A 24,296-nucleotide genomic window follows, 5' to 3' on the forward strand; every position below is an offset into this window, starting at 1 on the left:
TGATTGGACGATACTTAGACGATACTATTGACCACCTAATTGGACAACAGTAATTTCTCATTGTCAGGGATGGGTACTGAAACACAGTACTTTTTTCGGTTCTAAATTCTAAAAGGCAGAAGTATCGATAAGCTCTGACGTTAATGGTTCTGCTATCAGTACTGGAAAAATATTGCTGAATAACCATTACTTACAGTAGCATAATTTAACTGACCAACCTTTTTCTAATTTGCAATATTTGATATTCGTCTGCACAGTTGGCAATCTCACATGAGAAATGTTTTCACTCAATAGTACAACGGCGAGCGTGTTGTATAAAAGCCTTAACAGTTCTCGGCTGTGCAAGCTCACTTAGCAGAGGCTCACACTAAGTGCACACACATAGCTCGCGACAAAGAATCGCACACACAGCTCGTAAGCTTGTGGAGTGGCAAAGAGAACATAACGTGTTGTAATTCTTAAGTAGACACTGACTGTGCATGTTGCAACAAGTTGTTTTCTTGTATAAGTGGAAACACAAGCAATCTGGCTAAGCATCTTTCAATAGTGCGCTACCTGCAGAAAGACAAATGAAAAGTTTTCGACTGCCTAGCTTAAGCTACATAATCCATATCGTTATGCTAGCAGTCCATCACATGAGGTATCTCTAAATTAGTATACTATTAATAGTTAAATAAACACACATGAGGTATCTCTAAATTAGTATACTATTAATAGTTAAATAAACACACATTCGGTTACATTGAAAACTGTATTTTTTTTTGCAGCAGCCTAAATATACTTTAAACATTAAAAATGCTTTTACATTACTGAATTTATGAAATATAGCCTATGAATAGCCTAATAATAAACTTTGCTTATTGAGAAATTATTTTTTAAAACTGCTTATTTTTACATTGTAAACTCTCAAAACACCTTTAACTCATTTATGTGAATGTGTTAATAAAAACTCTTAAACATTATCTGATTATTTACCTGCATTTTGAAACTCAAAGAGGGTATTTTCAGCTGCAGGGAGGAGAATAAACCAAGAAAGATCCCTTCTACCAAAAAAGACAAACATGTTGATTTTTCTCCAAAAGAAGGGTTAAAAACTGAGAGTCATTTTCCTTCAAACCTTTGCACATTCTTTTACTGGAAAAATTTTATATATTTGTTTTACAATTATTGGTTTTGTTTTATTTTACATTAAAAATATAATAATAAAATAAAGTGTCGTTACAGAGAAAAGAACCGATAAGAGAACCGTTAAGTACCGAACCAGTAAGTGGTATCAATAAAAGTAGTAATACCTTTAAAACCTTAATGATATCCATCCCTACTCAGTGAAGTAAAAGAAAAATCTCTATTGATCCTCAGTGAATAAACACATGCCTTTGGATGAAGATAATTTGGACCACTGGGTTTGTGATCCTGCAGATCTACAGGTCTCACACGATCATTCACATGGTCGGACAGATGCTAGTTTTTAACATGCGAGATCCTCAAACATGATTTCTTAGACCCACTATACAGCAGATTTTAGCCCTAACATTCATAAAACTCATGCTAGTTTCACATGTAGTTTCAACATCAGTGATTGCTTGATCGTCATGATATTCTATGAGATGCCTCTTTTCTGATGCAAATGACCATAAAGTGCAACCGCATGGTATGTATTAGTAGCCAAAAAGGGTTTATGAATCAACTTTTTGATTTGATCTCCTAACAAAACTCACAGATGTGGATTTGGATGGCAATTAAATCTCCACACGATCTTAGTGTTCGTCATAGAACAGTAGGCAATTCAACTTGGGACTTTTACATGGGTTGTGTGAGTGAAAAACATTCACATTCCGGATTTGGATTGAAATAAAATCCCCAACTACCTCCTAAAAAATGGTGAGAATCATATACATCCCCGTGACAAACAATTTCTGTATGAATAGGGTGTATTCAATAAAGGATAAAACTAGAGACCTAGAGGGGTGCGACGAGTTTTTGAGGTATAATTCTTTTCAGTTGATGTCTGTCAATTTGTTCGTGATTTTTTTTACGGAGGTAGGAGTCTCTGTGTTGTAGATTTCAGGCATGTTATTTAAAAAACTTCCATTTGAGCACAATTCACTAAATTCATTCATTTTTCTCCCTTTAAAGGGTTTAGTCCCTTTATTCATCAGGGATCGCCACAGCGGAATGAAAAGCCAATTCACAAAATATGATTTGAAATTAAGTTGGCTTACATTTAAGCACTTTGAAATGTAAAGTAAAATACCCTAACTTATTTAGTTTACTTAGCCAGTGTCAGGATATGCACTGGGGCACTGTTTTTGAACATATTTTACGAATAAATTACATCAAAAAGAATGTCCAGGTTACGTACGTAACCCACGTTCCCCGAATAGGGAACGGAGACGTGTGTCTGTATAAACAGACTTTGGGAGTGCTTTAGATGACCAATCAATTCTGAGGATATAAAAACGGGCCAATGAATTGCCAATTGAATTGGCGTGAGTGCACTGACCTCACCAAGAGCGCAACCTTCCAACGTCCCCTAGGCCCAACATATAACCATGACATGGGAATGCATGTTTAATGTTTAATCGGGGGTCGTAAGTGAGCTTTTAACTAGCTAATATAGACTAGGGATTTTTGGAAATACGACAGTACGTTGGGAAAGCATCAGTCCCCGCAGGGGGAGGACGCGGGGGAGACCATCTGCTACCCAGAAGGGGAGACCTGATGGTAAGGGGGCATATGGACTAGCCCTAAAGAAGGGGTAGTGCTACATATGATAAGCTTGTTAGCGGTTTAGGGAAGACACGGGACCGCCTGATAAGGGGGAACACACCGTGGTAATAATGCATATGGCATCACCAAGTGGGGATGCACATAGCTGGCACTGATCCTCAATTTGTGTGTAGACCAAATGGGCGTACTAACCGCACACTGAGCCATGCATTCGACTCCTCCGCTGAGTCGATGATGGGGGCCTCGGAGGAACTCTCTAGGGTTCGCCTGAGAAGGGAAACTTACTAGCAGAGTAGAAAAAAGGCGCACGCATCTTTGGGTTAGGGAGCATGGCGCAGCAAGCGTTTGTGACACCGAGTTTAATCCCCCACCCCCCCCCCCCCCACCCGATTGATTGGGGTAACCCAATAACTGGGAAGAAAATGGCTCCACTCGAAGATTATAAAACCTCGCCAATGTGTTAGGTGTCGCCTAACCTGCACCTCTGCAGATATCTGTGAGAGAGGCGCAGCGTGATAACACCCATGAGGAAGCGACAGCTCAAGTAGAGTGCGCTCTTACGTTAGGAGGGCGCGGCTTGCCCTGGCATTGATAAGCGAGGGCGATGGCATCAACTAACCAGTGGGCCAACCTCTGTTTTGATACAGCACTTCCCTTCTGCCGACCACCGTAACAGATAAAAAGCTGTTCACATGATCTTACATTTTGCGTTCGTTCCACGTAAAGGCGCAAAGCGCGAACGGGACAAAGCAGTGAGTGGGTTGAGCCTGCCTCCTCTGAAGGCAGCGCTTGCAGGTTCACCACCTGATGTCTAAATGGGGTGGTAAGAACCTTGGGCACATAGCCAGGCCGGGGTCTCAGGACAACGTGAGAGTAACCGGGCCCGAATTCAAGGTACGATTCGCTGACCGAAAATGCCTCCAGATCCCCAACTCTCTTGAATGACGCCAATGTGATCAGCAGAGCTGTCTTTAAAGACAGAATTTTAAGTGATACTGACTCGAGTGGCTCGAACGGATCTCTCTGCAGACCCGCTAGGACTAGAGAGAGATCCCAAGAGGGCATGAGAGGGGGGCAGGACGGATTTAACCGCTGCGCGCCCCTGAGGAATTGGATGATTAGGTCATGCTTCCCGAGCGTGTAGCCATCTACCGTATCATGGTGAGAGGAGATCGCAGCCACGTAAACTTTCAGTGTGGAGGGTGACAGCCTACGCTCCAGCTTATCCTGAAGGAAGGATAACACAATGCTAATCTGGCAAGTTCGGGGGTCTTCTCGGCAAAAAGCGCACCACTCAGAGAACAGACTCCACTTCAGGACGTAGGCATGCCTCGAAGAGGCTGCTCTAGCCTGAGTGATGGTGTTAAGTACTGCGGGTGGAAAGTCACCTAAGTCTTCCGCGCTCCGTCTATGGACCACACGTGGATGTTCCAGAGATCTGGGCGTGGGTGCCAGATGGTGCCCCGTCCATGAGAGAGGAGGTCCTCCCTTAGGGGAATGCGTCAAGGAGGGGCCGCCGCGAGCAGTGTGTTTTCGTCCTGACCAGCATGCATTTCCGTTCCAGCACCGGTAAAAAGCGGCGGAGAGCCAGATACACTGCCAACAGCTCCAGACAGTTGATATGCTAATGCAGGCGGTGTCCGGACCACCTTGCTGTCATCATGACAACATGCCTGGATACTAGCCCTAGGGGCACTCCGGCCCATAGAAAATCCAGATCCGTCCAGGGGCTGAGGGTGCGGAGACACATTGGAGTGACACACACCCGGTGCGTGCCCGCGCGCCATGCCCGTCTGGGAACTCGATCGCAAAGCCAATGCCGAAGTGGTCTCATATGAAGCAAACTGAGCGGCGTGACCGCAGCTGCGGTTGCCATATGCCCCAGGAGCCTCTGAAAACAGAGCGGGACCACTCAGTGGGACCACTATCTTCCTGTGGAGCTCATTCGCACAGGAAAGCATCAGCCTGGCGCGCTCCTCGGACAGGCACGCAACCATATCGACCGAATCCAACTCCAGCCCGAGATGAGAGATCCTCTACACAGGGCAAAGTTTGCTCTTCTCTCGGTTGACCTGAAACCCCAACTGGTCGAGGTGCCGAAGCACTTTGCATAATCGGCATAATCGGCTGATCGCGGAACGAGGCTATAATGAGCCAATCGTCGCGATAGCTGAGTATGCGGATGCCCGCAAGGCGCAGGAGCGCTAGGGCACCCTCTGCAAGCTTGGTAAAAACCCGCTGAGACAGAGAGAGCCCAAAGGGTAGGACTTTGTATTGCCACGCTCGTCCTTCAAACACGAATCGGAGAAAAGGGCGGTGGCGTGGAAGATAGGAGACTGATCTGTTTCTGCCAGAGACCTGTTGTTTACATTGTTTACCATGTTACTTACACGCAAAAATTGTGTCTTTGTAGTAAAAAGCAAGCGAATGTCATAGCTTACATTGTTACAAATAAAGTGAGACCAAAAACTGAATAAATAGTCAAAGTTATAGTTGATAAAATCTAAACAAATTAGTTGAGTGTTTTGATGTTCTGGATATGCATATCTGTGAGCCACTTTTTAACTTACTTTATAGTTTGACTGAAGGAGAATTTAGCCAATGGGTGCATGACTCTTTGATATTTGGTGACATTTATTTATCTGTTGGAAACGTTGTTTTATTGCTCTCTGTTATTGCACAATATAAAAAACATAATGTATATTTAACAAAATATTTTAGAACTTCTCATTTCAAACCAACTGGAATAAAAATGTTAAGTAGGCTTTTAACTTCTGTAATTTTCACGTTGTGTAGTTGACTAATGACGAGAAAGTACTCTTACATGAAACTGATTTTACAATAGCCGGTTTTACCAATGTACGTGATTTTGGCTCTTCTTCTTGATTTTTTTTTTTAAATTTTCGCAGGGTAGCAATCCCATCTACTATCTACAGTCAAACAAAAACATTCATACTTCTGGCAAATTCTGACTTAATGTTTCTGTTCAAATGTAAATAAAATCTTGTACATTGTCTTATTACAGTATCCTTTGGGATAAAACTGTGTGCAAAAAAAACATGCTGGTTAAAAAATGTACCTTCAAGTCAGAATTTGCCAGGGATAAGAAACATTTTGGGGCTTGACTACATCTGGTATCTGTGTGCAGAAAGCAGAAACCTGAATATCAGCATGGTGGAGATTGTACAGTAGTTCACGCTGACCAAAACACACAAGAAAACAAATTTAGGAATAAAAGATTTCAGCAATTACTAACATTTGCTCTGGAATTTTAACAGACTTATATGGCAGATTCAGATGCTATTAAAATCACAATGTATATCTTTGAAACTGAAATTACTGCCCAAGTAAACGTAAGTAAAGCAAACGTCCCTAAGTAAAACTAGTCTGAAAAGAGCTACTTTCAACGATCAATAATAAGGGTTGCCTTTCTACCTATAAAAACAGCATTTTTAGCATTACTATGCATCTAAATGGTCAATATTTTTAAAGAAGTTTAAGATTTTTGATTTATTTTCATATTTACTATGTGCGGCCTGTGCTTGTGGCTACTGCTTTTTAACTTGTAAACAATGTGTCTGCAAGGAATTCAGATATAAACAACAGTGTTTCTTAGCTGTGGTTATGGATTCACAATGCAGCCGATTAGACAGTCAAACCCGAAGCATTCAGGCAAACCTTCTTAAGATGTGGGTTAGCCCAAAGTGTGGTGCAGGACTCCCCTGTCTTTGTATGTGAATGCGTGTATGTGTTTGCCAAGGATGCAAGACAGTTGTCTGGTCTTAGTCAGTTCTATGTCCGCACATTTGCAGCTGTTTAGTTTCCAGTGTCTGGCTCTATATTGCTTTAAAAGGGCTTCATTCAACATGCTTTTATCATTATTCTTTTCCCTCTAAACTCCACTTTTACTGAAGAACCAATGTTAAGCTAGAATGTATAAGCAGTGACTATTAATTAAAAGATACAATGCTGAAATGCTTTATTTGTGATAAGTTGAGTTTCTGTTGAAGTTACAGTGGTGTAATTGTGTTGATGAATACTTTATTTTCAGAGACCTTCAGATGAAGTCATTTATCTGTAAGCCTGATATTTAGTAGGGATGCACCGATCCTGATGCTTGGATTGGATATTGGTTCAAAACCGCACATTTTTGCTGGATCGGGTATCGGCCAGCTGGTACCAATCCAAATCCGATCGCGCACGTGCTCTATATTCTGTGTCACTTATAAGCCAAAAGAGCTATAAAGGTAGCCTGTTATAAGGGTCTAAAAAGTTGTCATGTATGCCTAATTAGTATGTACGAAATGTTCTGAAGCCATTCTATTGTCCAATGTGATGCACAGATGAATATTCAAGTGGTTAAATTCATTTTAGTGCTTTCCGCTGCCGCAACTGTCAATCATTCTTTGTTCATTCAAAATGCAAGCTGCATGTCACATTCATGACAACTCGAAAAGCTTTCTCCTATACTATTTGTTTCTGTTAGTAAAAGGCTCAATCCCACTGATGCCATTATTTGGAACCGACCCGATAGCAAAATTCTGACCTATTAGACCTATACTGTATATGACACATGGCACAATCTAACTAGGTAGTATAGTGAAATCATATGAGCTGCATGAGTGTTGCTGTTTAAAGAAAGCAAAGCAGCTTTTGCATAGTGCGAAAAATATGTTATGGTCAAATACATTTAGTTTTTTATTTTATCAAAAGACAAAAGAACCTTTGTACCTTTGTTCATATAGTTTTGCCTCTTTGCCTGTGAACTAACCACTCTTTTGCTTCACCCATATGTAACCGTCTGCTTCTGTTAGTGACCTTTAGCTGTCTGAGCATCCTCTGTTTAATAAAGAAAACTGCAGTTGGACCCAATAAGTAGTCCTCATCCAAATCCCACATGACAGTAGCAGAAATGAATACTTTTTACTTAAGTACATATTTCAGGCCGTACTTTACGTTTACTTGAATACAAAAGTGTAGCCAGTACTTCAACTTTTACTAGAGCCATTTTAAACATAAGGATCTGTACTTCTACTTGTCAAAGGATGTGTGAACTTTTGTCATCTCTGCTGTTTGAGGTGTGTACTGTAGATGCTTTATAGTCACAACACTACAAAAAATGCTTTACTTACTTAGATTTTTTGTCTAGTCGTAAATCAAGAAGAATTTTCTAGACAAGCAAAACATATTGTCTTGTTTTAAAAAATAATATGTCAAAATTAAGCAAGTTTTTTTCCTTAAAACAAGCTAAATAAGCTGCTTATGGGCTAAGCAAAATAATCTTGTTTTTCTTTTTGACATAAGATCATTTTGCTTAGCCCATTGGGAGATTATTTTGCTTGTTTTAAGGCAAAACTCACTTAATTTTGACGTAATATTTCTTAAAACAAAACAATATGTTAGAAAATGTGTCTTGATTTAAGATTTTATAGTAATTTGGACTAGAAGCAAGACAAAAAAAATCAAAGTAAGCATTTTTTTGGAGTGTAGCTCTTTCTACAATAACCTGATCAGCATTTTAGTGTGCTTTAGCTGTTGCTTTTCAGAGGAAGTAGAAGTGATTTGTGCTTTCCAGATATATTTTTAGCTGTTCTATTCTTTTGTCCAACAACAACCTTCTTTGAGCAATATCTTGAGAAGTTTTCATTTACCTTAAAGGGATAGTACATGCAAAAATAAAAATGGTCATCATTTCCCCTCTACATGTTTCAAACCTGTTTGAGATTATTTTTCTTCTGGTGAACACAAATTCTAAAGAATATTGGTAACCAGTAGCAATTGGTAATGTTTCTATCCACCTATTTTCATGCACATTTTTTAATTATTGCATAAAAAATGCTAAATGGAAACACCAACACTCTGATTGGTTTAATGCACGTTATGCTCAATACACACCCGTAACTCATAGGGCTCTATTTTACAGATCTAGTCACAAAGTCTGAAGTGTAGGGCTTGAAAGCATTAAGGGCATGTCTAAATCCACTTTTGCTGTATTGAGGATGGAAAATAAGCTCTGCACCCTGGCACATGGTTTAACAGGGTTGTGCTAATTTTCTTAATGAGTTATGGGTAGGTTTGGACAATAAATCAATGGGAGTCTCATCTCCCATTCCCTTTAAGAGTCAGTTAGATCGCGCCATGGTGCATTTGCTATTTACATGGCGAACCTTGTAAGTGGAAAAACCGAATGCTTCACTAGTGAGAAAACACTTAAACAGATCATCTGCAGTCTGAGGATAAAGAACAAGCCTCCTCCAATCGGCCTTTACTTTCACTTTTACTTTTTTTTTCATGGATAAGGAAACGTGTTGTTTGCACAGACATCTATAAGCCTACATAATTGGCACGTCTATTGTGTATGCACTAGTGTCAGACATTGCCAGAGATATAATTAGTCATTTTTAGCAAGCAGGTGAGATATCCGAGAATACCAGACATAAAAGGACTGCAGTATACATTACAGGGGTATATATTCACCACATTAGAAAATAACTTACATTTTTCTTCAAATATTTTTTTCTTCAAATTTAAGCTAGGTTAGCCTAGCCACCTCATACACTGACCATTTAGCAGCTTAGTCCATGCACAGCAGGAAAGGTGAAATTTTAAAATAATCTAATAATGACCGTAATTAAACCGTGATTTCTCTGTTTTTAGCCAAAAGGTTTGATAGACTAATTGTTGTGCAATGAAATATATCGTTACTAACCGACAAAGAAACACGCATGGACAGTGCTTCTGCATAATCCATTCATAGAAAGAACAGCCAGGACGGCAAAATTGAATGATTTGTGCTCAATATTAGCATCATTGGCCCATAACAATATACAGTGACTATATGATACAGTTTCTATTCTAATTTGCAGTTAAGTGAAATAAATAAATAAATTGAAACGCAAATCAAAGTGTAAATAGCAGAAGTTAATAATATATTTTTCCTACCAGCAAATATTAATCCAACACCATATATAAAAGCAGACTAACCCGGTATAATACCGTCACCAATGACTACATTTCCAAAAGACAGACGAAAACATCAGTGATTTGTAGCTCTGACATGGTCATGAGGCTTATAAATTACTCAAAAACAGATGTGAATGAAGTATTTTGATCGCAAGTGCTCAGTTTGTAAACACAGTTCACACAGTTAGTCAGTTAGTATGACTTTTATGGTGAAGACGTAAACGGAGCAGTGCTCACAATATCGAGCAAAATAAAAAAAAACAGGAAAAGGCAGCTGTGAAACATAACCTGCTTTGTATTTTTTAGGAAACACATTTCAGATTTTTTTAGGGTAAGAGGTGAGTTATTGCCGTCTATAACTGTGTCAGGAATATTGAAAACAAAACCAACTTAACTCCGCTCTTTTAGACCAAGCCCCTCACAGAGCTTGGTCCATGCTGACATTTCTCCCCTTGGGTTTTAGCTATTGAAAAGGGAAAAAATTCCACCATCCTGTCCAAAGTTTTAGGATACCGGGTATCAGATTTGCACAATCCAAAAGCACAAAGCTTTGGCCTGTTTCCAAAGCTCGAAAGCTTGATAGAGCTCCTGCGCGTAGCTATGGTTGCTAAGCCACGATTGGTTGGTGGCAGTTTTTGAGTGTGGCTTAGTGAAGGGTCAATTGGTAGTGGGCCGCACAAGAAATCATAAATTGTTTTTGTTGTATTTATTATCTGACTCTGAACGATCTTTTATTTTGAAGAGTCTTTTATTTTGAAAAATGGCTGTATTCTCTTGCTTACATCTCGGTCACTTGAGTGCCTAAATTTAACCCACAAGCAACAAAATGAGTAAGAAACAGACGGTTTTGGAATATTTCCTGGCTAAGGGGAAAAGGCTCAGTGAAGGACCCACGAACTGCCAAGGTATGGAATCGCAACCCATTTGTCTACAAATCAGGTGAATCCAGCATGTCTGTGCAAGAAGATAAACTGCTAGAGATCGCAAATAATGGCTGTCTTTTTGGGGCCACTCGTATATCACGTATTTCTAGAGCTTGCACAAGTTTGTTGTTTCCAATGGTGGTGAGTGGCTTGCGCGCATAAGCAGTGCGATGTGCTATACAGTCATTGGCTCGCAACAATGAACCCCGGGTCACGAGCACAGTGCAAGTCACGTGACAAGAATTGACCGATCAGCTTCAGCTTGTATGGAATATTCCCATTTTGGTAAGACTACTTTTCTCAGACAAACACAGGACACAAAAAACATTGCAGTGCTTTGTACTTTTCTCCATAAATAAAAAAGCAATGTTTTGTCAGCTTGTCATCCTATGAAAAATGGTTTTTCAGTTATAAATGGCCTACCGATGTTTTGCTTTTATATTTTATATTAGGCTATTATTTGTACATAAACATATCTAGATATAGTAATAGTAACTTACTATTTGTTTGAAAACAACATTTTTTGTCATCATTACTACAAACATATGAGCGATAATATCATTAAATGTGGTGGGGGGGCCTTACAATTTTTTTCTGGGGGAAAAGGGGGTCTCAGGCAAAAAAGGTTGGTAACCACTGTTTTAAGTAATGTGTAAGCGAGGCGAACAAGTAACGATCTCTGTGCTGGTCTTTAGATCTGCTTTCAGCTGGTCTATTGAGCAGTCTATTTTAGTTCCTCAAAATAGCAACGCGCCAACAATGTGCTTTAACACACCTCTTTTGTATACCGAAACACCCATGAGTCCACAAAGTGGCACAGATAGATTTGCTATATAAACAAATAAATAAAAAACAGGCGGAAACGTAAAACGCATCTTTAGATTTAAACATAGCTATTGACTTCTGTGTGGGTCTTTTTTCCTATATGGATGTCAATATCGATAATTCTGAGTAAACGGTGAGTCGATTTCTTTTTTTTTTTTGTAAACTATCCCTTTAAGGTAATTTGTACTAAATGTCAACGAAATTGTAGGAGTTCTTGGGAACACAGAAAACATTTAGGCTAATTTCATTCTGTATACAGTCCAAATCATAGCAAACTGTGAGTTAAAGCATACAAATCTCCACAGGGAAACAAGCTGTCTTCTTTTCATAACATACTTGGCTGCTACTAGAGTCTTCCCATATTACTTAAGACAACATATTTTCTAAATTAAATCAACTAGTAGTTAAAAGATAAAAAACGCCTAGAGGCAGCTGAGGGGAAAATAAAATAAAGTAAAAACAATTTAAAGTAGTTAAAATGAACTGCCTAAATTTAAGTTAAAGTAATGTTAGTTTTTTATAGAATATAATATATATGTTCATTTATTCATTTATTTATGTATATATTTATTTATTTTTTATATGTATTTAAAAATGACAGTATCTAAAATGTACACACATTGGGTTGCACTAATGAAAAAAAAAAAAAATATATATATATATGGGTGTGTGTGTGTATACATATATATATATATATATATATATATATATATATATATATATATATATATATATATATATATATATATATATATATATATATATATATATATATATATATATATATATATATATATATATGTATACACACACACACACACACACATACGCACACTGTTTTAAGCAATGTGTATATGAAGTTCACACACACACACACTTACACACACACACACACACACACATATATATATATATATATATATATATATATATATATATATATATATATATATATATATATTCAGATAAATAGGTGTACACAATAAAATTGCTGGGTTGTTGGACAAACCCATAGAGACAAACCAAACTACTGGTTAAAAAATGTAATTTAGATTAATTGAAGAAATTAATCTGAAGTTTTTTTTTTATATATTATTTGTTTCAATGTTGGGTTACGTTGTTGGGGCATTTGCACATGCACTGGAAAAAAAGTAAATAATAATTCAATAAATTAAGTGCATTCATACATTTTCTTTTCATCTTAGTCTTTATTAATCCGAAAGTTGCCTCAGTGGAATGAACCGGCAACTAATTCAGCATATGTTTTATGCAGAGAATGCCCCTTTCAGCCGCACCCCATCACTTGGAAACACCCATACACTCATTCATTCACACACATACACTACAGAGAATTTAGCTTGCCCAGTTCGTCTAAAGAGTATGTCTTTGGACTGTGGGGGAAACCGGAGCACCCGAAGGAAACCCACGCGAACACGGGGAAACATGCAAACTCATGCAAACAGAAATGCCAACTGGCCAGGCCAAGACTCGAACCAGCGACCTTCTTGCTGTAAGGCGATCCTGCTACCCACTGCGCCTATTACATAAATTATTAAAAAATAAATTAATAATAAACAATTAATATAAATAAATAATTACAATAAAAATATAATACAAAAAAAAATTAAGTGGGGGAAAGTAAGTGGGGTTAAATTAAATGAAGTAAAATTTAATAAATTAATATTAAAATAAGGAAAAAAAATATTACATTAAAATAAATAAATTAATAAATTAATAAATAAATAAATACTAACAATAAAATACAGTAGTTAAATAAAAATAAATTACAATAAATAAATAAATTAAGGTAAATAAAAAATAACGTATTAAAATACATACAAGCATTAAAATACAATAAATTAAACAAATTGCAATAAATAAATATTTTTTAATAAGTATGTGGGAAGAAAAACAAATAAATAAAATTAATAAATAAACAAATAAATAAATACAAATAAACAAGTAAATAAATACAAGTACATTAATTAAGATTAAATAAATAAAATACATAAATACGAAGAATAAAAATACATTATTAAATTAAATAAATTACAATAAATAAATAAATTAATTAATAGATATAAATAAATTAAATAATTAACCTGGATTATTTTTAATAAGTATGTGGGAACAAAATAAAGTAAAACATTGAAAAGTAATATTAAAATGAACAAATAAATAAATAATTACAATTAAATAAGTAAATACTAAAATAATTTATTTAAAATTAAATAAAAAATAAATAAATACTAACAATAAAAACCATTTAAATTAAATAAAAAATAAATTAATTAATTACCTAATTAATTAATTATTTAATTAATTAATTATTTTTAATAAGATAACATTTAAATAACACCTAAAATACACATTTACTCTTTTTCTATTTTTCTATTAAACTATTTGACATTAAATAATTATGTTTATTTATTTTTTTCAAAGTGTTCACTTTTTTTGCAGCGTGCATGAACTGTCCTGGCCATTAATAAAATCCCTGCCATAAGTTTTCCTCCCTTTCCCCTTCTCTATCTCTGCAACAATTTATCTCCGTCTCTCTCTCTCTCTCTCTCTCTCTCTCTCTGTCCTGGCATTAGCAGAGCTTCCCTGTGGAAAGCTGAATGATCGCAGTGCTTGCTGCTTGCTGAGGCATTGGAAAGCCTTTGGCAACAGCTGTGTGCAGTTGGCCAGCGTCGCCGAAATAGGCAGTAGGAACAAATAAGGTCATTCTTACTGACTGCTGTAATTGTAGCGAGCGCGGAGCAGACACGCTTTTTGACTATGTGTCTTAAGCGCTTTTTGTGCGAGTGTAACATATGCCTCTGTATAATTGGCCTCTTTCCTGTCAGAGAGGCTGGAAAAACTATTACACACAGCAAAATGTATGAGAGAATAGCTTCATTTTTTTTTTTTTTTGCTTGAGGTTAACTTTTATATATCATTGTGTTTGTTTAGCAAAAAAAGAGGCAAATTGAAAACATATCAGTCTGAAAGTTATTCGCTAACACTGTCACAACTTAACAGATCATTCATTGGTCTGTAGTAGGGCTTAAACATTTAATCCAGATATTTTTAATTCAAAACATTAGTTTTTTTTTTCACTAAAAGCTTAATTTTATTTAATTAAAAATACAGTACAAAATAAATAATAATTATTAAAGCTCACAAATCCTATTTTTGTGTAATATATTTTAAAATGTCATTTATTTCTGTGATTCAAAGCTGAATTGCTTAGCATCGTTAATATCGTACCAGTCTGGAAAACAATAATACATTTATTAAATTCTCAAGAAACATTTCTGATCATTATCGAAGTTGAACAAGGTTGTGTTGCTTCATATTTTTGTTCATAGTGGGAACTGTAATATATTACGATTACACTACCTGACAAACGTCTTGACGTCGATTACAGTTGTAAGATCAACAAATAATAACTTGACTTCTAGTCGATCATTTCGATTTTTCTGTTAAACTGTCACCCCAATCATCAAATACTGCAGAAGACCTATTGGAACTCGCATGGACCCAAGATTCTCAGAGAAATCAGTCAAGTTTGGTGAAGAAAAAAATCATAGTTTGGGGTTACATTCAGTATGGGGGCGTGCAAGAGATCTGCAGAGTGGATGGCAACATCAGAGGTATCAAGACATTTGTGCTGCTCATTACATTACAAACGACAGGAGAGGGCAAATTCTTTAGCGGAATTGCGCTCATTCTCATACTTCAGCCTCCACATAAAAGTTTCCGAAAGCAAAGAAGGTCAAGGAGCTGCAGAGTTGGCCAGCCCAGTCACCAGGCATGTAACTTATTGAGCATGTCTGTGGTAAGATGAAGGAGGAGACATTGAAGATGAATCCGAATAATCTTGATGAACTGTGGGAGTCCTGCAAATTTTATTTTATTTTTTTTTAACTATTAATATGTTGTTTGAGTTGTTGCAGAGATGTATGGATGCAGTCCTTCAAGCTAATGGGAGTCAAACTAAATATTTATTCTTTTTCAACTACACCATGATTTTATATTTTATACTATACATTATTTCTGTTAAGTGACAAGACTTTTGTCTAAGTAAAGTCAGACCTTACTATTCTGATTAAATCATTAAAAATCAAGGCATGACTACAGTATGTTTTATTTTGGAAAATCAGTGTAATCTAGGGGCATTTGCCTTTCATATAAGCCACTTCTGTTACCAGAATGATCAACTTGAGGTCAATATATTATTTGTTGTTCCTAAATTTGCAGAGGCGATAAGACTTTTTTCCGGTAGCGTATATTGTATTTTTGGGATAAGTATTTTCTTTTTAAAAAATTATAAAATAAGAATTTATACTGTCATTTAACAAGGCCATGTTCAGTTTAAGACATTTAAAATGTTTCAAATGATTTCTATTTGTTTATTCAAAAAAAAAAAAAAAAATGTGTCACTGGTGCCACAAACATATATATATATATATATATATATATATATATATATATATATATATATATATATATATATATATATATATATATATATATATATATATATATATATATATATATATATATATATATATATATATTGATAGATAGATAGATATATTTATTTTTTATTATTATAATATTAGAATATAAATTTATATTTTTTTTCTAAAAAGGTCACATTTAGTTGACCAAATATGACATTTTGACCAAATATGGTAAAAACATGTCAAATGTTCCAAATAATTTCTATTTTAAAACTTTGCTAATCTAAAAAAATACTGTCACAAAAATATTAAGCAGCAAAAAAAAACTTTTTAGCATTATTATTAGAAATTGTTCTTATAATTATCAAAGTGCCAATAATAATAGATGATACACACGAAATAAAGGTCTAATAGGGTTTTATGCAGCCATACCAGGGAGCATTTTTGGTTTCCTAAAGGAACTATTAGTGTAACATTATTCAAAAAAACATTTCTTTTTTGTTGAGTGAAAATAATCAGAATCAGCAAAAGTCTAAAAATTATTTCTGATGGATAAGATGACCCTGAAGACAGAAGTACTGTCATAAATTACATAAGTTAATTGAAATAAATTACGTACATTTGAAGTCAAATTGTATTACCCCCCTGAATTATTAGCCTCTGAATTATTTTTTCCCCCAATTTCTGTTTAACAGAAAGATTTTTTTCAAAACATTTCTTAACATAATAGTTTTAATAACTCATTTCTAATAACTAATTTATTTTATTTTTGCCATAATGACAGTACATAATATTTTACTAGGTTAACTAGGTAGCTGAGGGTAATTAGGCAAGTTAATGTATTATAATGGTTTGTTCTGTAGACTATCGAAAAATAATAGCTTAAAGGGGCTAATAATTTTGATCTTTGACCTTAAAAAGATTAAAAACTGCTTTATTCTAGCCAAAATAAAACAAATAAGATTTTCTCCAGAAGAAAACAATATAATCAGACATACTGTGAAAATTTCCTTACTCTGTTAAACATAATTTGGGAAATTTATAAAAAGAAATCAAATTTAAAAGAGGGTCTAATAATTCTAACTCCAACTGTATATATTTCATTTACCAGATTGTAGTTGCCTATAGTTGAGAATTCAGCGGCTGCTCTTGTATTGGCTGGGCAGTGTTGCTGTGGTGCTGATGCTGTCAGGTGGCAGGTCGCCGGGGACGACGCAGCTCATTTTTTGACCCACCACATAGCGTCCATCTGTTCCATGCCTGAGCTCCGCCTATTCAACACCATCACTGAAGAGAGCTGTAGGTGTGAACACAAACAGCATCACACACACAAATAAGCTGAAGCATGTCTTTTTCCAGCCATAATCTCTCTATATGAAGCTTAACATGTAGGATTAATAACTGTATATCATACAATCCCCCTTGTCAACTTATTTTAGGATTTAAAAGTTCAAAATTGCTTATCATTTTTCATAAAAACTGTCGAATTAAGAATTAAAGATAGTTGAAACCCATGGCTCATAGCTGAACAAACTCTTGAGTTTCAGAGTATATTTAGCGTTGACTAAAACAAACTAATCCCCCCTGGTTTAGTTCAGGTTTAACAGGCTCACAATGCTAAAAAAAAAAAAAAAGACTTTTAAATCTGAAATTTTGAGCAAACAGCAAGAAAGAAAATCTCTGTTGAACATTAAATGATTTTGTTATTAAAAATACAACACCTGACTATACAGAATCAGTATAAATGAATCAACTGAATTAGATCAATTAAATAGGCTTAAAGTTAGATGAAAAGAAAACATAAAAACCTTTTGAGCAAAAAGAAAATATAATAATACTTTTAAAAAGCAACATTTGCTCAAATAAATGTCAAATTTATCATATGGAGCAACAGGCCTCAGGTGTTAAAAACATGTTCTCAATGTAAAGGTGTTCTCAATGTAAAGGTGTTCTCAATGTATGTTTTTGACTCTTCTAAAGCATAAAATACTTTGTGCAGATATTTGAGACAAATGCTAAGTGTTTATCTGAAAAGCAATGCTGATGTCAGATATTCTGCTTTGAAAATGCATGCTACGGTCTTTGTTTAGGTCTCTTTAACCCGCCCAATGCCAGTTTAGCCAATTATATTTCAGCACCCTGGGTTGCCTTTTAGCACCCTGGCAATTTTATTAATTCAGTCATAAAGGAATCACAAAGTGTGTGTCGGTGATCGGAATGCAGCCTGTGCTGAACAATAGCAGACTCCAAACTGAGACTCAGACTCGGAGTTTCACATGAGATGGTTATTAATTATCAAATAATATAAATATTATGAACGTAAAGATTAGGCGAGCAGGAGTCCGTTCTTCATACCTCGCTTGAATGATCTAAGATAATTTGGGCAGATCCTGGATTTTTTAATCTTGATAACTGATCTCTGGCTAATTTGGTTTTTCAAACATGGTAATCTGGCTAATTTGGTTTTTCAAAATAAGGTAATCTTCCTGCAATGGATGCTGGGATTTTTGTACTTTGCCACACAAAGCAAGTGTAAGGTGTAGGCCAGATCTGGGCCAGAATAAAAGCAAATTGTGGCCCAGAATAGGGTCAGTTCTGGTTCATTTGGTTGAATTCTGACTAATATGTGACATTGCTTTGACTTATTTGTGGCTCAGATCTGACAAACAGGAGCGGACCGCCCTAGAGCTATCATTTCATTCAGTATGTGGTCCAGATGTAAGTGTCTGGTGTGGGCCGGTTTTGGGCCAGAATAAAAGTAAACTGTGGCCCAGAATAGGGTCAGTTCTGGTACATTTGGTTGAATTCTGGCTGATATGTGATATAGTTATGGCTTAATTGTGGCCCAGATCTGACAAACGGAGGGGACCACCCAAGTGCCATCATTCCATGCGGTCTGTGGGCCAGATGTAAGTGTCTGCTGTGGGCCAGATTTGAGCCACATGAATTTTGCTAGCTGGGATCAATCCTCGAAATCATGATCAGCGATGCATCAATTGGCTAACGGCACATCAGCGTAATGACTTCATCTGATTAATATACAATTATCCATGTGAACAAAGGTACATAAAATTAGCAGTAAACAGTTTGTTAAATATGACACTAACTTTCCACATTTGTTGTGAGCTGCAGGCTTTACACTTTCATGTGTCAAGAGTATTCATCATGTATTTCAATGCATATCAATGTATTTGGTTCTACATTTCGAGAAGATTTTCTTTATTATGGTAGCCTAGGCCTACTCAATTTATTAATTTTTTTTTTTGATCGACATAAGGAATAACTGTATAAATTAATTTTTCATCAAAAAATCATTTTGATATTGGTAAAGGTGTCAATCACGTTTGTATCTAAAAAAGATAATATCAATTCATTTTCTCTTTGAACCACCAGGTGGCAATCTTTTTACTTTTATTCCAGAGTGCAGATTGTACAAGTTTTATTAAAATATATTGTTTAACTTTCAGTGTTATCTTTGCTTGAAGTGACCTAATCTAATCCTGTTTATATAAAATTTTATATTAAATGAACCTGCTCCCACCAGGTTTGAGCTACAAGAACTGTTGCTATGACAACAACTTACAGCTGAGTTTTGAAAAACGAAACGATCCTTGATCGTGTCAAATCGTCAATATCCAAATCCAGCTAATCGAGTAATCTACTTATGAAGAATGGACCCCAGGTTACATTAAAACACCATGTCCAAAGAGGCTCAGTGATGAAATATGCAGTGATAAGCAATTTGGCTGTTTGCACTGGATGAAACACGACAGAAATTTAAATACAGCCAATTAGAAGCACAAAATAGTGCACTTACTCCACTCTAACGAAATGGTAAGGTTTATAATCCAATTAATACATTTTAAACCTCTTGAACATTATTATATGTACATGCTGAATCACTGATGTGTGTTGGATTGCACTGAGTCACAGTTCTAAAGTTCAATTTCAAATAGTTTATTTTATTTCTATAGCATAAAGTCTAAAGTGATGACAAAACAGCTGATTTTGCTCACACTTTAAAATTTTAAGGCTAAACGTGACATGAAATGTCATTCGTCTACAGAGATATCTTCTTACAGTGTAGAAGTCTACAGTATTTCTCTGTTACATTTGGGATATCAAAATAATTCACCCTGAAAAAAGCAACACAATTACTACCAGACTGCTGTTGTGTTTATGATGCTTCTATCTTTCTGCCAACATGACACACATTCCTGATATGCAAGCAAATTGGTATAAGTACAACACTACAACATACAAAAGAGAGAGATCGACTTAAGAGAATAAACCCAAGGGTGTTTACAGTCTGTACCTTAAAAAAAAAATAAGGGGGGGGGGGGACGAAATTACAGGAGTTTTCCAGAAGAAAAAAAAACGGCATTGTTACTGAAGATTGGTCTGAATTATAGGATGCTCTCTGGAAAAAAACGGGAGTGTTGGCAGGTATGCTTACCAGTTTAATAATGATTTGATCAGTTCTGGTTAGAAATCAGACTGTTATAATCTTCTAAGCATAAGGGCTTATTACCATCTTGTGGATAGAAAACATCATCTGTCTTTGGTCTACTGTATGGCAGGCTAATGTCCGCCGACAAGCTCTCTCAGAAATTGTAAATATTTTAAAATAGCCACTATTGTTACAAATAAACTGTATAGTTAAAATCTAACCAACTACGTTCTCGACTAAATATTTGTCAAACTGTAGTTGTCAAACTGTAGTATCTTTCTGCTTGTTGCTGACTGTATGTGGGTGGAGTAATACACAAAGGTAAAGGGTGAAGAGGCCTTTGTGTGATGTTACTGGCAGAATATCACGCTGTTATCAGCCAATCAGATTCAAGAACCAGACAGAACTGTTTTATAACCAAGTATACATAGTTCATGTTGGTAAATATGTTAATTAACATTAACTAATTAAACCTTTTTGTTAAAAGCAACCAATATTTTTGTGTGGTAAAAGTACGTTATTTTATTATATACCATCAAGCTGTGTTAACACAATATCTTAATGACTTGTGCATCTATCAATTACATCATCATCCATCAAATACACATGATCATTTTCCCTCTTTATTTGATAATCCATTAGCCCCTAAAAGCAGAGTACTGATAAGAGACAAACATTTTGGCAGATGAAACCACTACGCTAATTAGATTTGGCATCATTTTTATTTAAAGAGCAACCTAAAATGTTAGGTTATCAGCAGAAAAGGGCCATTCAGAAATGATTTTAGCAGCTTCTGAGGCTTACGATTCAGTCTGCTCCTAGATTAGTGTACAAGGGCAACATTTTCCTGGAGCATTATCAGCAGCTGTGAATTATGGGATGCCGGGACTGCCGCAGACTTTTGGCCCTGTGTCAGCAGATGATAGCTGGAGATTACACATAGAACAAGCTCTGCAAGGCCAATGATGTGCTGTAGCTTTATGGAGAGTAGTTTAAAAATCGATTCAGCCCTTAAGAGTCAGGGACCTTGAGTCAAGAGAAATGGATCCTACTGCTTTTCTTTCCTTTTTGTGACCCTGTGCAAACCCTCTCTCCCTATTTCTGCAGAAATCTGAATCCATTCAGGAATTCACTTTGCTCTGCTCTTTTACACTCGCCCAGTGTGAGTTGTAGTCATTTTGAGCTTTTTAAAATAGCGCTTGCTGGGCTCCTTTATAATTCATTTGACAGCAATGTTATAGTTAATCAATTATATAGCATTACTCACAAGAAATACGTTAAGACAAATAAAGCAAATTAAGTAGCTGTGTTATGAAGCAAAACAAACTTCCCACTGGGAAGTCGCTGCAGTTAAATAATAGCATCTGATTTTGTTTGACCATAATCAAAGACCACCAGATTGAAATGAAATGTTTATTACCCATTCATGGGGTCTTGTATTTCAGTCATTTATACTGTTGTGTTCACATACATTTTCAACATAGACTCATTCTGAAAACCTAGCCCTATATACATTTCTGGAGATCGCAAATTAGGCTAACACTGCCGTTGCCGTAGACTAAGGGTTGTATACATTTGCAAATGCTTTTATATGTTCTAAATCACATAGTTGGTAAAAAAAAATGTTGTGTCAATTAACCTTTTTTTCCATTTTATAAAAATGTTTTACCCATGTGTTACATTACATTGTTAGTAAATCCAAATGTGAGCGTGAAACCTGCCATACGCAAAGTTTTTGTGTGTATGCAGGGTTGGTACATGAGACCCCTGGTCACTATTCTGCTGGAAGAATTGTTCAAAATCCCTCTGGCCGCTGTGCAGGACTTGTTTCTGCCTTTCCCAAGACAAATTGATGTTGTATTGGTCGCAAAAGGAGGCTCTACACAATAATTATGAATTACTGTCAACTACTGTAGAAGTAGAAGTAGAAGTAGAAGAAGAGGCAGAGTAGGCGGTAAGTGGTGAACATGCAACAATTTTACGACTGGTTCTAACAGTCAGCACTGTTTACCCAGCAGCAACACTGAAACTGAAAAATAACTGTGGCTATTACAGCTGATCCATGATGGACACAGTTTAGAAAACTCAAAATATAAAATACACAAATATCGCTGTAACAGCTGAGAGAGGAGAGGAAAAGTTACCCCATAAACACTCTAACAGGTCAAAGGTTTAATCTTTGCAGGACAACTTTTCAGTTAGCCTAATTAAACACTGGGTGTAGTATGACTTATATTCATATTAATTATATGGTACAGCTTAAGGTGCAGCTTAAGCATGATGTAGTTTCGGGAAATGTAGTTATGGTCAATTAATTCCTGTCACATCACACCGTTCTCTTTACTGAGCTTTAAGGCTTGTGCACAAGACAATTTTTGCTCACGCTTATTGTCAGTGTTTTTTGGGATTCATACCCAAGCAAATTTTACTGTCCCATGATGTGAATCAACAAACAGGTTTATTGTGAAAGCTCCTGTATACATCTCTCGAGAGGGAAAATTATGTAGTCAGAGCTACTTATGGCTGCATTTCGTCTTTAAAACGAACACTATGGGGCGATATGATGTCGCTGACGGCTTCTGTTTCTTTTCACACTACCAGTTGATATGATGGACTTGAGATTCAGAGAGGAGTTAACCACGATGACAGGGTTTGAGTACGGTGAAGAATGGTTGGAGAAAGCTTGTAAAGCAAAAACAGAAGGCAAAAAATTTAAATCATGCGGCCATGAAGGTCTTTCTTTTTCTGGTCATCAGGGCCCGCTTTTTCAAAAGTAATCCACTAGGATTTTGTATAATAGATTGGGTCAAATCTTGAAAATGGATATCATGCCCAAAATGTAATGAAAGCTTAAAAAAATTATCAAACAATAGTATATTTGGATCACGCAGTATCTTACAAGATATCCAATTTATTTATAAGGATTTAATTGTGTTTGTTTATATGTTAGGCTAAAGTGATTAGGTAGGCTTTAGCGTATTCAACATTTCAGTATAGGCCTACTGCAAAGTAAAAAGAAAACTTTAAAACTGAATCACATTTATAAAGTCATGTTTAAAATATGCTTGCTAGTTATATTAGATCTGAGGCAGCGATAAGAGGTAGGATCAGGGCCGGAGCAAGCTGAACAGCCACTCTAGGCAAAGGACGGTTATGCTGCCCTCAACCTTTAAAGTGACAACGGGGGTCGAGGGAGCTGTCGCGGATGCCGCCCTCTCTATTCTGCCGCCCTAGACACGGATATAATGGCGCGGGGGCGTATAATGGCGTAATAAGGGCGCGGGGGGTAAGGGTAGTGACGCTGACCCTGCCCTAGACGCGGATATAACTGATGGCATGGGTGGTGCGGGTAGTGTCGCGGACACCGCTTTAGACACGGATATAACTGAGGGTGCGGGTGGTGAGATTAGTGTCGCGGACGGTGCCCTAGATGCGGATATAACTGAGGGAGGGAGAGGTGAGGGTTGTGTCGGGGACGCCGCCCTCTGTATTCTGCCGCCCTAGGCGGCCGCCTAGGTCGCCTCTATGGACACGCCAGCCCTGGGTAGGATATGTGTAGGCTGCATCAAGTCGAGAAAGTTTCTTTCTGCAAGCTTCATGTTTTATTATTGAGTTAGTAAATTATTACAACTCAGATCAAGGTTTTATGTATCTAATGCAAAATGGCGGCTTAATCCAACCCGGGCTCATTGTGGAAACGTAGCCCAGCGGACGTTTCTGCGGACCGCGATTTACGTCCCTAGAGGTACGTATTCGAGCGTTTTTTTGTTTTCGCGGATCCGCGAGAGGCCGCTGTGCGCACTTTTTCATGTTTTATTCATGTCAAAGCATCACTCTTTATCGCTTTGTGGTTGAAAAAATTGTCTACAGTCTATATACAAACAGATCACTTTCGTCAGATAGTGGATTTAAGGGGATAGTTCACCCAAACATGACAATTCTGTTATCGTTTACTTG

At 36.5% G+C, this 24,296-nt stretch overlaps 1 protein-coding gene across 12 annotated transcripts in view; it reads left to right on the forward strand.

The window, feature by feature from the left end:
• The window catches only part of znf512b (zinc finger protein 512B), a 146,075-nt gene that overhangs the window by 15,736 nt on the left and 106,043 nt on the right, over window positions 1-24,296 (forward strand). Inside the window, exon 1 of one of the 12 annotated variants that reach the window (XM_073939521.1) lies at window positions 10,428-10,598. The exons of 9 other annotated variants lie outside the window; for them this stretch is intronic. In XM_073939521.1, the coding sequence (XP_073795622.1) occupies window positions 10,520-10,598 (79 nt within the window). In that variant the 5' untranslated portion in view covers window positions 10,428-10,519. Of the gene's footprint in view, window positions 1-10,427; window positions 10,599-24,296 lie in introns of those variants that run through there. 2 more of the 12 variants (XM_073939524.1, XM_073939522.1) reach the window with 2 other exon arrangements.

The sequence above is a fragment of the Danio rerio genome, chromosome 23 (assembly GCF_049306965.1).
Source record: "Danio rerio strain Tuebingen ecotype United States chromosome 23, GRCz12tu, whole genome shotgun sequence".
Taxonomy (NCBI): domain Eukaryota; kingdom Metazoa; phylum Chordata; class Actinopteri; order Cypriniformes; family Danionidae; genus Danio; species Danio rerio.